This window comes from Globicephala melas, chromosome 2 (assembly GCF_963455315.2).
Source record: "Globicephala melas chromosome 2, mGloMel1.2, whole genome shotgun sequence".
NCBI classification, from domain to species: Eukaryota; Metazoa; Chordata; class Mammalia; order Artiodactyla; family Delphinidae; genus Globicephala; species Globicephala melas.
In genome coordinates this window covers 110,634,975-110,649,349 of record NC_083315.2, presented here as the reverse complement: position 1 = coordinate 110,649,349, position 14,375 = coordinate 110,634,975, and the positions used below count along the sequence as shown (strand labels likewise).

Here is a 14,375-nt window from a genome sequence, read left to right as displayed (position 1 = left end):
CAGGCAGAGAGGCTTGCTGCTCCTCCTCCCAAACTTCCCCTCCTCCTCGACACAGGTACCTAACTTAGCCGGGTTTGGTGCCGGAAAACCTGAGCGCGGTGCCTGCGCCGCCCGGTGCGGAGTCGGCTGGGCCCGGAGTGTTGGGTCATCCCTGCAGATCGCCGCCTTTGGGTGCCCAGCGGGACCTGCCGCTGGATTTATACACTTGCAGCTGGGTTACGTGGGACCCAAAGCTGTCCTTCCGTCAGGGCGCTTACGAGCTTTTGTAATGCTTATTGGGGCTGCTTTTCCGATGTTGTTGCTGCTGTCGTTGTTGTTGTTTTTAATTAACTGCCTCATTCTGTGGGGCTGGGGAAGGAGGACCGTAGATTGGCCTATGTTCTGATCCGTAACGTGTTAGTCCATTGCACTTACTTTTAGCATTTCTTTTTAAACTTTTAAGAACAGTTGTCAAGACTGCCAAAATTCCTAATAAAGTCTTTATTCATAGATAGATCTTGTATCTAATTATCATTTGTATTTGGACATCTTAAGAGCAGTAAATAAATTGAGAAGTCAGTAGAATTTATGAAATTGGAGGTAATTTTAAAGTAGAAACTTAATTTGGGGGGGAATTGGATCAAAGTGCTTAGTCTCCTTAAAATACTGAATCTAACCCTTATCAGAAGATCGGTTTTGGGTGGAGGAAGGGGAAAGAAGTTTGCTGGAAAAAAAAAAAAGAACCTTTTTAGTAAGGTGTTGTTTGCTTTTTGGCGCAGACGTTAGTGATAAGCAGTAGTGGGATCCCAAGCTTGTTTGATTGTCTTTGACAAAGACGGCTCTGGTTTCCAGTTAAGCAGCAACCTAATCAGCTTATACTCTTGTGCAAAACTGGTTTTTATTTAGTACAATGTATGAAGTTAAACCCGAGGAATAAGGAAAGTTGAAAAACTGCATTAAGCGCGCTATCGAAACATACTTATGAGTCTTTTCTAATTCCTAGGAGGACAACACAAAAATTTGGCTCTAGCCGATGTAAAAGAAAAAAATTTTAAACCCACGCTGATCAGTCCTGGACATTTAGAGGACTTTTTGCCTTTACTTTTTAAATTTGAGCAAAGAAGCTTTTAAAAACAACATGGCAGACGTGGATCCAGATACATTGCTGGAATGGCTACAGATGGGACAGGGAGATGAAAGGGACATGCAACTAATAGCCCTTGAACAGCTATGCATGCTGCTTTTGATGTCTGACAACGTGGATCGTTGTTTTGAAACGTAAGTACATCCCTTCATCATCTTCCTTTGGGGTTGCTGTAGGGACATCTACATAACATGTTTTCAACCATTTGCTGATTTCAGTTTGTGTAGAATTTTGTTTAGTGAGTTTTAAAACTATCTTTTAAAAAGTTCTTGCAGTCTTCCATTTACACTTTCCTGAGAAATAAAAATTGGTAGGTGAACTAACTCTAGTAATGATAATTGTGATGACACAAATGCATGTTTATTGGATGAATAGGAATTAGGGAATACTGATTTTAACCCATAGCTTGATTGATTCAATTTCAAAACATGTTATGAGCTGGGAGAATACAAATAGTTCTTTAAAGGTGGCTATTTCTGTATCGAGTAATTGGCTTAAATTGACATGAAAATGCAGATGATAATGAACATATATTCCCAATTGCCCTTTCTTCATTAGTGTTAAGTCTTAGGACACTGTACCTTTTTTTTGGGTGGGGGGGCGGTGCCACATGGCTTGCGGGATCTTAGTTCCCCCCCAGGGACTGAACCCAGGCTACTGCAGTGAAAGTGCTGAGTCCTAACCACTGGACCTTCAGGGAATTCCCTGTACTTTGTTAAGCAAATCATTGCTTTGTAAATTTCAGTTTGGAGAGGGTATAAATTGGATGTTAACCATATAGCATACTTTCCGGAATAAACAGACTTTGATGTTTGGAGAGTTTAAGCAGTTTTATTCAGAGGTTGTGTAGAATTTGTGCAAAAATGTAAAGGAATCAGTACTAGACTGGCCATTAATGCCATGTTTTTCCTCTTATGTGATACTTACCCAGTTAGATTAACTGTTCTTCTGAATGCTGAACACGTTTGGTTTTCATTGTTTATTTTACATTTATATTTACAATTTTGAATTCCGGTGATAAGTAAATGAAAACTCAGATGCTTCTATATTTGTTCTAATGCCGTTTTGAAGTAATTAGTAGAAAATGTTTGAGATGTTGCCATAAAATTTGGTATAATTATCTTAATTTCTTTGAGGTGAGAATAAAGGCTGAATTACTAAATTGACAAAGCATTTTTAATCATCTTCATTTTTGAATGATTAATGAAGATGAATTAATAAATAAATAGTTAATAATTCTTAGTTGTAAATCCCATTGAGACAGTACTATTATGATAAAAATCCTTATGAACAAAGTTCCCAAATCACAGTCTGTTAGTGACTCCTTTATTTCAAGTAGTTATTGTTATTGGCAAACTTTGAGAACATAATAATTTTGCTGCTCTGTTAACGCTTGTTTTGGTCAGATTCATAGAAAAGTGAAATAGGTTTTTGAACATTCATAGATTTCATTAGAGAGTTTTCATTGACCTGAGAATTACTTTCGGTATTTTAAAAAGTAAGTCATACCTACCAGTCAAATCAACTATCATGTCTTCCATTAAGTAGTAACGTATAGTAGAGGTGTTTGTAATGGCATTTTTTAGAAGTGTTATTATATTGAAACAATTTTAAAGGAAATTTTTATTTTTTAAATTTTTTACTTTATAAATTTATTTATTTTATTTTTGGCTGCGTTGGGTCTTCGTTGCTGTGCATGGGCTTTCTCTGGTTGCGGCGAGCGGGGGCTACTCTTCATTGCATGGAGGTACCATGGATGATTCAGGTTACAATGGATGATGATGCCATTCAGTGAGAGAGAACACTGGAAGAGGACCATGTTTTTGTTTTTTGGTTTTTTTTGGCCACGCCTCATGGCTTGTGGGATCTTAGTTCCCCAACCAGGGATTGAACCTGGGCCCCTGAAGTGAAAGCGCCAAGTCCTAACCACTGGACTGCCAAGGAACTCCCATGTTTTGAGGGGCTGAGATCATGAGTGTGGTTGTGGCTAGATTCTCATATCTGCTTTGCATTTATTGTGTTGCATTATATTGTTTTGACTGAAATATATGAAAAAAAACTCATCCCCCGCATAGATGTAGCTGGAAAAGGGAGGAATGTTGTAATGATTTTTTGCGTGTAATTATGGATATTCTTCTTTGATATCATACGAAACTGAGAGGGGGAGTGTAGTTTCTTTTTTTTTTAATTAATTTTTATTGGAGTATAGTTGCTTTACAATGTTGTGTTAGTTTCTGCTGTACAGCAGAGTGAGTCAGCTATATGTCCCCTTCTTTTTGGATTTCCTTCCCATTTGGGTCACCACAGAGCATTCAGTAGAGTTCCCTGTGCTATACAGTAGTTTCTCATTAGCTATCTATTTTATGCATACTAGTGTATAGGCAAGTGATAGTTTCTGAAGGGTTAGTTATAATGTGGGTTCTGAAATATCAGTGAACTTGTCATACTCTTGTACATTAAAATCTGTTGGTCTCTCTGGTACTTTGAATGGGTTGGTTTTTTAAAAAATATTTATTTATTTATTCTTTTGGCTGTGCCAGGTCTTAGTTGTGGCACGCAGGATCTTTAGTTGCGGCATGTGGGATCTAGTTCCCTGACCAGGGATTGAACCCAGGCCCCCTGCATTGGGAGCATGGAGCCTTAGCCACTGGACTACCAGGGAGGTCCCTGAGTGGGTTTTTTTAAACCCATGTTTAAGTTTTAAAGATCATGCACCGGTCATGTGAAAAGTATTGGTCTACTGAGTTATACAGATATTCCTAATGTTGCCATATGTCATTCTACAGTATCACAAACTCACATTTGTTATTGCGACTACTAATCTCATCAGAAAGGTCTTTAAATATTGGGAAGCTCTGTCAAGCTCCTGGTGGCAGGTACAAGTTGTGATTTTTGCTTGAAGGCTTGAATGTTATCATTGGCAACAAATACTGTCAGTTGTTTTTCCTTGAAGTGAAAGGCTTACTTGGTTAATTTTTGAGAAAATGTTTGCCAGATATCCAAGTCTGAATAACCACAATTTGCCTGAAGTTCTTTCAAGTAAAAATGATGTTGCATGAAAAAAAGTGGCTAGTTCAGCTCTCCAACAGTTGTACAAGTACTCTTCCTGTGCAGAAGTGCTTTATGCTTACTTTCCGTTTCCTTAAGTAGGATATTAAAAAGATATGTATTCAAGGGTTGAGGTTTAGTAAAATAAATAATTTTTCCCCCCATGCTAGAGCTTGGCAGTGAAGAATACCATACCATTACTAGTGGTACAGTTTAGTGCCGCTGCCTTGATTCATGCTAAAGCACCAGCAGTTTTATCCACCATTGCTTTTGCATTAGTGCACATTAACGCAGGGAAGAGAGGGATTAAAGAAGAGAAAGAACAATTATGTTGCATACTCGTGAGAGGTCAAGTAGGGTGAAGACTAAAAGGTGTCCTTTGGATTTAGCAACATTTCCAAGATCATTGATCTTTTTTCTTTTTAATAAATTTATTTGTTTTTTTTTTTTTTTTGGCTGCGTTGGGTCTTCATTGCTGCGCACAGGCTTTCTCTAGTTGCGGTGAGCGGGGGCCACTCTTCGTTGCAGTGTGCGGGGCTTCTCATTGCGGTGGCTTCTCTTGTTGCGGAGCACAGGCTCTAGAGTGCAGACTGAGTAGTTGTGGTGTACGGGCTTAGTTGCACCGCGGCATGTGGGATCTTCCCGGTCCAGGGCTTGAACCTGTGTCCCCTGCATCGGCAAGTGGATTCTTAACCACTGTGCCACCAGGGAAGTCCCAAGATCATTGATCTTAATGAGAGCTGAATGGAGTGGCTTGAGGGCCAGATTTGAATGAGTTGAAGAAAGAAATGGAGACAGGGAGTATGGAAAATTTTTTGAGAAGTTGTATTGGAATGGGAGTGTGGGGCTTTTTCTTTTAGAGGTCAGAGAGTTAGTAGAGAAAAAAAAAAGTTAGGAGAGAGAATGGATAATTCATAGTATAAGGATTCTGAGAAACTGGGAGTAATGTGCATAATGTGAATCACGTGGGGATCTTGTTAACATTGCAAATTCTGATTCAGTTGGTATGGTGTGGTGCCTGATATTCTGCATTCCTAGTATGCTCTCAGATAATGCTGAAGTTGTTGGTTGGAAAATCCCACCTTGAGTATTAAAGCTTTGGTCCACTGGTGGAGAGATAGATTTAAGGTAGTGTGTTCCTTGTTGTAACACAGGAAAGAGGAAGATGTTTTAGGTTTGATGGTAAAAAGTTGAAGGGATTTCTGTCTGATGACGTCTGTTTTCTCCCTGAAGTAGGAGATTGAAAACAATGGTAATATCTAGGATTGATATGGGGAGATGATTATGTTCATGCAGTGCTTGTGGCTTCATAGCAGATATCCCTGCCTATAAGCTAACTATACGCAGAGTTCCAGTCTTAAAATATTTTTATGGTCTTTTTTTCCCCAGCTTTATTGAGGTATAATTGACTATAGTCTAAAAATACTGATTTGACTGTATTATTCCTCTTTACAAAATCTTTTGTGTTCTTTACCTAGTGAATAAAATTTAAATGCCTTTAAATACCTCTGCTGCATCTCACGCATACATACTACTATTACTTTTGTTTTTCCATTGCTAACATACTGCTGTTGTACAGTAGCTAGATATTGAAGAAATTCTTTATATTGTGCCTGTTTTCCATAGTCCTTAAAATGCTTATAGAAAGTACTTTTGGAGTCAAACTGGTTGAGGAGTCTTCTGGAGGAAGAGCATCGTGTTCTTCTCTAAAGGAGAAACAGTGATCGCATCGATATGTATTGATGTTTTCTCTACCCACTTCCATTAATGTACCTGCCTTTTCCATATTTTTTTCTACCCAGTGGCAGAGTAATAGGGAAGTGAAATTACTTTTTTTTATCAGTCCTGCAGCCGACCTTCCCTGCACAGAGAATGCTCATTGTATCAAACACATATAATCCTGAAAAGTTAGATAAGTGAATTTCTGTAAACAGAGCAGCTGTATATGTGCTTTTCAGTGGACAGCAGAGAGAAGTGCTGGAAGATGAGAAGCATGCTCTGTCAGTCCTCTAGGGGGCTCATAGATAATGAGCTTCAGTGAGCTTTCATTTTGTTTTCAAAGTGTCTGTCACCTTAAAAATGTAAAAAACAAAACACTCTTCTAGTTTACAGCAATATATATGTATACTTTGCATAGTACTTGTTGACTGTGTCATTAGATCTTTTTTTTTTTTTTGCGGTACGCGGGCCTCTCACTGCTGTGGCCTCTCCCGTTGCGGAGCACAGGCTCCAGATGCGCAGGCTCAGCGGCCATGGCTCACGGGCCCAGCCGCTCCGCGGCATGTGGGATCCTCCCGGACTGGGGCATGAACCCGTGTGCCCTGCATTGGCAGGCGGACTCTCAACCACTGCGCCACCAGGGAAGCCCGTCATTAGATCTTTTAATGCCTCAGAGCCCAGCACTGTTATTCTCATCTTTGTATCCTACCCCCAACACTTAGCACAGTGCTTGGCACCAAAAGGCATTCAGTAAGGGACTTCCCTGGCGGTCAAGTAGTTAAGACTCCACGCTTCCACTGCAGGGGACACGGTAGGTTCGATCCCTGGTTGGAGAACTAAGATCCCATATGCCGCAGAGTGTGGCCAAAAAAACCCAAAAACAAACAAAACAAAAGGCATTCAATAAATATTTGTTGAACGAATTGTCAGTTTTGTGTGTGTATTTTAATTGGAGAAAAACAAGTCTACATATTGGAATTTGACTTACTCCTTTTTCTTTGAGAGGGAAGGCTGTAATTTTTAACTGTATGCCAAGAGTTATTGTAAGTTAAGCAATACAGAGTCAAGGCTGGGGACAGGGGCAAGAATGGAATAAAAGATAAAATGGATCAAAAGATGTTATTTATTATCTTCAAGAAACAAAATTTATTAATTTTTTACAGTTAAAATTTTTAGTGTTTTTTTTTTTTTTTTAGTAAATGAAGTGCTCAATTTAGGGACTATATTCAGTAAAATATCGCCACGATAGATAACTTCCTTTATCTAAAAAAAGTTAAATTTCTTTATATTGTAAATCTTCTGAAATCTTGGTCCAAGTCATATAGTCTGGAAAAAGCATATGGTAGTAATAGTATAGAAAGGATTACAGTTCCTAAGAGAAATTCTTTCTCTTTGTAACCTCATGAAACTTTTTTTGCACTTGTTTTAAGTTACTTATCTCTGTTTCCATTAGGGAAAGATTCTTTCATCATTGCAGGTAGCATTTTGGAAACTATTGCTTAAATTGGATTCATCTGAACATTCTACTAAATCTCATTTGTGTGGTTGACTGATCTGACCGTAGTTCTGTAGAGATTGAGTGATCTTAAAGTTTCCTAATTAGGACACCTTTGGTTCTATAAATTGGTATTATAGTATAGTACTGGGTTTAATATGTAAAAATAATTTCTACCTATGATGTAAGAGGTAAATATTTAGCAAGTTTAAAAGTTTTATTAATCCTTTAATTGTGATGCATCTATTTGTGCCATAGATTTGTTCTTTTAGCACTATTCAGGGAGGACTGTGATTATTATATGTATGCTATTTAATTTTGTCTTAAATTTAAATTACATATGGATTTTGGCAGACGGATACAGTTGTGTAACTACCGCCACAACTAAAATTCAGAACAGTTCCATCATTCCCCAAAATTCTCTAGAGTTCTCCCTTTGAAGTTAAACTCTCCCCCAACCCCAGTGCCTGGCAACCAGTGGTCTTTTCTCTGTTGCTATAGTTTTGACTTTTCCAGAATGTCATATAAATGGAATGATATATACAGTGTGTAGCCTTTTGAGTTTTCTTGTAGTATATTACATTTGAGAGTCATCTATATGTGTATAACAGTAATAGCTAAATAGTATTTCATTTTATGGATGTACCGCAGATGGTTTATCCATTCACCTCTTGAAAGACATTTGGGTTTTTCTAGTTTTGGTGATTATAACCAAAGTTGCTATAAACATTAGCATACAGATTTCTGTGTAAATTTGAGTTTTTATTTCTTCTGAATTTCTTACAGATAAATGTGACAAGATGTAGAAACTGATGAACTGATTGCAAAATTCATTTGAAAATGCAAAGGACCTAGCTAGCCAAAACATGAAGTATAAGGTTGGAGGACTAATACTACTATATTTCAGTTCTTATTATGCAGCTGCAGTAGTCAAAACAGTGTAGTATTGGTATAAAGGTAAATGGATCAATGATATAGAATAGAGAGTTCAGAAATAGACTCATACCTAGACAACTTATTTCAACAAAGGTGCAATGACAGTTAAGTGGAAAAAGGATATTTTTTTATGCTGCTGGAACAACTTGGTATCTATATGCAAAAAAGAAAAAAATTAACCTTTACCTATACCCCACACCATATACAAAAATAAGTTCAAAAGGGATCAAAGACCTAAACATAAAACCTAAAACTATAAAACCTCTAGAAGAAAACATAAGAGAAATCCTTTGTGACCCCAGGTTAAGCAGATATTCTTAAATAAACACCAAAAACACAATCCATAAGAGAATAAATTGATGTGTTTGAGGGAATTTTTTAAAATTAATTAATTAATTTATTTAAAAAATTTATTTTTGGCTGCATTGGGTCTTCATTGCCACGTGTGGGCTTTCTCTAGTTGCAGCGAGTGGGAGCCACTGTTCGTGGCGGTACACGGGCTTCTCGTTGCGGTGGCTTCTCCTGTTGCAGAGCATGGGCTCTGGCGCATGGGCTTCAGTAGTTGTGCCATGCAGGCTCAGTAGTTGTGGCTCACAGGCTCTAGAGCGCAGGCTCAGTAGTTGTGGCACATGGGCTTAGTTGCTCCGCAGCATGTGGGATCTTCCAGGACGAGGGATCGAACCTGTGTCCCCTGCATTGGCAGGTGGATTCTTAACCACTGTGCTACCAGGGAAGTCTGTGTTTGAAGGTTTTTACTAAATTCAATTTCTGTAATAGAGGACTGCTCAAGTTACTTAATTTTTCTTGAGTGAATTGTAGCATGTCTTTCAAGGAATTGGTCTATTTAATATAAATTAAAATTTATGGGCATAATGTTGTTTGTAGTATGCTTTTTTATCCTTTGAATGTGTATATGGTCTGCAGTGATAATTCTCTTTTTTTTTCACACACACACACACACACACTGTATTTTATCTTTACAAGAGATAAACTGGCAACAAGCATTGTAAATGGATGACCACAACAAAAGCAACAGTGATTGCAATTACCAAACACGAAACACACTCATACTATGTCATAATATTGACATTCAGTCCAGTAATCCTCCACTGTAACAACTCCTTTACTTTGCAGTGAAAATTGATTTGTATATTTTTTGCCTCTGAATCCTTGTGGGATTTTTTTTTTCTTTTATTCAAACAGAAAGCCACAAAAATTATAATCATCCTCATCAGTTCACTCAGTCCCATGTAATTAATTTTTTTTCATCTTGATCTTTTGTTAGCACTTTTATGAATTCATCAGTTTTCCATTAGAGTTCTGAAAATGCTTATTCATTCAGTTCAGCAGTATAGTCATTTACCAGAAACCTGTACTTGTCAGTCTTTTCCATGAATTCCTTGAAGATGAAACGCTTTTATAGGAACATTTTTGCAAAAGCATCAGAGTACACCCAGAACTGTCTGTAAATGATAATTATCTTTTTCATCCTGATATTGGTAATTTTTATATTTTGGTCAATCTGGTTAGAGATTTATCAATTTTATTAATTTTTTCAAAGAATCGGCTTTTAGTTTCATTCCTTTTTTCTATTTTTCTGTTTTAAGTTTCATTGATTTCTGCTTTTTACTATTCCCTTCTGGGTTGATTTGGGGTTTAATTTGCTCTTTTTTTCTAGTTTCTTAGGTAGAAGCTGAGATTTGAGACCCTTTCTAATATAAATTTAATACTATAAATTTTTCTTTTATGTTTTCATTGATGTTCTATATTCATTTTCACTTGGTTCAGAATATTTTAAAATTTTCATTGAAACTTTCTTTTTTACCCTTGGGTTATATAGCAGTATGTTGCTTAATTTTCAGATATTTGGGGATTTCCCAGATATTTTTGTGTTATTATTGTGGTCAGAGGACACACTTAATATTATTTCAGTTATTTTAGATTTATTAAGGTTTTTTTATGGCCCACAGTATGGTCTATTTTTGGTAAATGGACCATATGCACTTGAGAAGAATATATATTCTTCTGTTGTTGGGTAGAATGTTCTACAAGTGTCAAATTAGGTCAAGTTGATTGACAGTGTTGTTCAGTCTATATCCTTGTTGATTTTCCGTCTGTTTTATAGGTTACTGAGAGAGGCGTGTTGAAGTCTCCAAGTATAGTTATTGATTTATCTATTTAGCTTCATTTCTCTCCATTTTTGCTTCATGTATTTTGAAGCCCTGTTAGATGTCTTAAGATTGTTAAGTTTTCTTGTTAAAGCGACCCTTCTATCGTTATGTAATGTCCCTATTTCTCTCTGATAATTTTCCTTGTTCTGAAGTGTACTTTGACATAAATATAGCTACTCCAGCTTTTCTTTTTTCTTTTTTTTTTTTTTGCGGTATGCGGGCCTCTCACTGTTGTGGCCTCTCCTGTTGCGGAGCACAGGTTCCAGACACGCAGGCTCGGCGGCCATGGCTCACGGGCCTAGCTGCTCCGCGGCATGCGGGATCTTCCCAGACCGGGGCACGAACCCGTGTCCCCTGCATCGGCAGGTGGACTCTCAACCACTGCGCCACCAGGGAAGCCCCCAGCTTTTCTTTTGATAGTGTTTGTTTGCTATATCTTTTTCCACTTTTTTGTTTTAACCCGTCTGTAGCGTGAGTTTCTTGTGGACAGTATGCAGTTAGCTTGTGTTTTTTAATCCAGCCTGACAATCTTTGTTTCTAATTGGTGAGTTTAGACCACTTACATTTAATGTCGTTTTTGGTATGTTTACATATGTGTCTAACATTTTATTTGGCTTTTTTGTTGTTCTGTTTCTTTTTTTGTGTCTTTGTTTTTTCTTTCCTGCCTTTTGAATTACTTGAATATTTTTGTAGCATTCTATTTTAATTTACCTATAGTTTTTTTTGACTCTGTCTCTTTGTATTTTTTAGTGGTTGCTTTAGGGATTGCAGTTAACTCAGAGTTAACGTTTAACCATTTAAAGTGAAATGATGAAGGCTTACAACTATGTAGATTCCTTTATCCCTGTGTTACAGTTGTCATATGTATTGTCTACATATGTTGAAAACCTCAAGAGACAATGTTGTAATTTTTGCTTTCAGCAGTTTAATAGGGGGAAAATAATCTATTATATTTACCCAGATACTTATCATTTCTGTTGTTCTTCCTTCATTCCTGAAGTTCCATGTATCTCTCTGGTGTCATTTCTTTTCATCTTGAAGAACTTTCTGTAGCATTTCTTTTAGGAGAAGTCTTTCGGTGGTGAGTTCTCTTAGTTTTCCTTCATCTGAGAATGTCTTTATTTTACTTTCATGCTGTGAAGATATTTTGCTGGATATAGAATTGTGTAGTGCCAGTTCTTTTCAGCATTTTAAAGATGTTGTTCCACTATCTTCTGGCTTTTATGGTTTCTGATGAGAAATCTGCATTCATTCTAATCTTTGTTTCTTTGTGTTGTTTTTCTGCTTTCAAGATCTTTTTTTCTCTACCTTTGATTTTTTGCAGTTTGATTATGATTTGTCTGTACATGGTTGTCTTTGAATTTGTCTTATTTCAGGTTTAATGAGCTTCTTAAATCTGTATGTCTTTCACCAGATACAGAAAGTTCCTTCAAATCTGTATTCTGTACCAATTTTTTTCTCATTCTGGGACTCCAGTGGCACAAATGTTACTTTTTGGTATGCTCCCTCAGATCCCTAAGAATCTGTTCCCCTTTTTCCCCCCAGTTTTTTTCCCTGTGTTCTTCAGACTGGATAATTTTTGTCGATCTGTTTTCAGATTCACAGATTCTTTATCTGTCATCTTCATTCTGCTCTTGAGCCCATCCAGTGAAGTATTCTTTTCCCCACAAACTGTTTTTTCATTTATAAAATTTTCATTTGATTCCTTTCATACTTTGTATTTTTCTGTTGAAGACTTCTGTTTCCAATCATTTCAAGAATGTTCACATTCAGGAATGTTCGTGGAGTATAGTTATAATAGCTGATTTAGAGTCCTCTCTGATAATTTTAACAACTAGGTTGTCTCAGGCTTATATGTGTTGACTGTCTTCTTTCTTGAATTGGATAGATCATATTGTATTGATTTTTTGTGTGTTTCAGGTTGTTTTGGATTTTATCCAAGACATTTGGAATATTATACTGTGAGACTCTGGGTTTTATAAAAATCCTCTGGAGAATGTTGATTTTGTTGTTTTCTTTTGCATGCAGTCAACCTGGTTAAATTTAGACTGCAAGCTCTGTCTTGCTCTCTGTGGGTGGTGGTTCCAATGTCAGTGGTTTCAAAGCCTTTGTTATGGTGTTTGGGTCTACTTTGTGCATGTGTCACTCAGAGTTTAGTCTGGGACTTGCTTGGGTGGTGGATTATGTCATAGTGCAGTTGTCAAAGTGTTTGCTATTGTTTTTTATCTCTGTCTTCCATATATTCAGAGGTGGGCTCAGAACTTGTGTCAGGGATCATTTTTCTAGCTCCTTTTTCTCTGAGATTTCCCCCACATCTTTCAGCTACCAGGAACCCTTTTTACTAGTGTTCTAGCTAGAAAACTGGGGATCTCTTGAAGTTTTAACCACATTTCCCCCACTCCCCACCCATTCTTCAACCCCCTTGTGCTGTCATATACTTTCTGGGACTGGGACTGCCCTCAGTGTGAAAGTAGTAAGAGAAAAGACAGAAAAAAAAAATAGCATGATTCCTTTCATGCTCTTTTGGCTATAGGGGCTCCTTTTCTTAGTTCCCAGTTCTCCCAGGGCCTTAGATGCTTGTGCCACTGTGCATGTATCACGCAGAGTTTTGTTTGGGGCTTTCACCTGGGTCTGGCCTTGAGGCCAGACTGGGAGGAAGATACCCCAGGAATTTCTCTTCATACCCTCAGGCTCACAGAGGCCCCTTTTCTTGGTCCTCTCAGAGTTCTTTTGTACCCCCCTGCTACGTGGTTTCGGGAGTTGGCCTGTCCAGGGATCAAAGCTGGAAAAGAAAGGAAAGGAAAAAAGCCCTTGAAACTCATTTCCAACGTGGGTCATTATGTTTTGACTTCCTTCCCCAATCCATCTGCTGTTGTCTAGCTTACTTCGGTTAACAGATTTTAAGTTTATTTTGGGGAGTTATGAAATAGGTTTGTTTCAGAAATTTAGAAAAGTCAGAAATCTAGAGAATGAAAATTATAATTGCACCATCTAGAAATAAGCCATTTTAACTTTTTGCTCTAGTTTCTTTGCATATTTTTATGTGATAAACACCAAAATGGATATATTTTTCCCTTTTTCTTTCTTTAATTTCTTTCTTTATTTTCGGCTGTGTTGGATCTTCATTGCTGTGTGTGGGCTTTCTCTAGTTGTGGCAAGCAGGACTACTCTTTGCTGTGGTGCACGGGCTTCTCATTGCAGTGGCTTCACTTGTTGCAGAGCACGGGCTCTAGGCGTGTGGGCTTCAGTAGTTGTATCATGCAGGCTCAGTAGTTGTGTCACATGGGCTTAGTTGCTCCACGGCATGTGGAATCTTCCCGGACCAGGGCTCAAACCTGTGTCCCCAGCATTGGCAGGTGATTCTTAACTACTGCACCACCAGGGAAGTCCCCCTTTTCTTTATGTATTTGTATCATTAGTTCTTAGTAAACAGCTTTAAAAAACCTGCATAATCTGCCATACGGATGTGTCATATGCTTAATTATACCCTTGTTATTAGATATATAGGTTATGCAACAATGAGCGTCTTTGTACATGCATTTTTGCCTGATGGTATGTTTTTTTGAACTGCTGACTTCAAAATTACATGTAAGAGGAAACCAAAGTTTGCTTATCTGTTTGGATTAATAATATTTAATTGTTTTTAGAAGTCTGACAAAATATGTTCATATATAATTACCTTCTCATGAGTAATTTCAAAGTGGAACTGCTATTGGTAGCAGACCTTGTGGTTTTTGATTGTTTTGAACTTTACAGTTGATTGCAGGAGAATCTAATTGAAGATAATGTTACAAGTTTTTATTCCCTGGAGGAATGAATGAGTAGGTTAGTGAATTTTTTTTAAATAAATTTATTTATGTATGTATTTATTTATTTTTGGCTG

The 14,375-nt window shown here is 37.5% G+C and overlaps 1 protein-coding gene across 4 annotated transcripts in view; it reads left to right on the top strand.

Annotated features, from left to right (window-relative positions):
* The window catches only part of HECTD1 (HECT domain E3 ubiquitin protein ligase 1), a 91,479-nt gene that overhangs the window by 720 nt on the left and 76,384 nt on the right, over positions 1–14,375 (top strand). For all 4 annotated transcript variants that reach the window (XM_030854719.3, XM_030854720.3, XM_030854718.3 and 1 more), the window contains exon 2: positions 983–1,257. In XM_030854719.3, coding sequence (XP_030710579.1) covers positions 1,118–1,257 — 140 coding nt within the window. In that variant the 5' untranslated portion in view covers positions 983–1,117. The remainder of the gene's footprint in view (positions 1–982; positions 1,258–14,375) is intronic.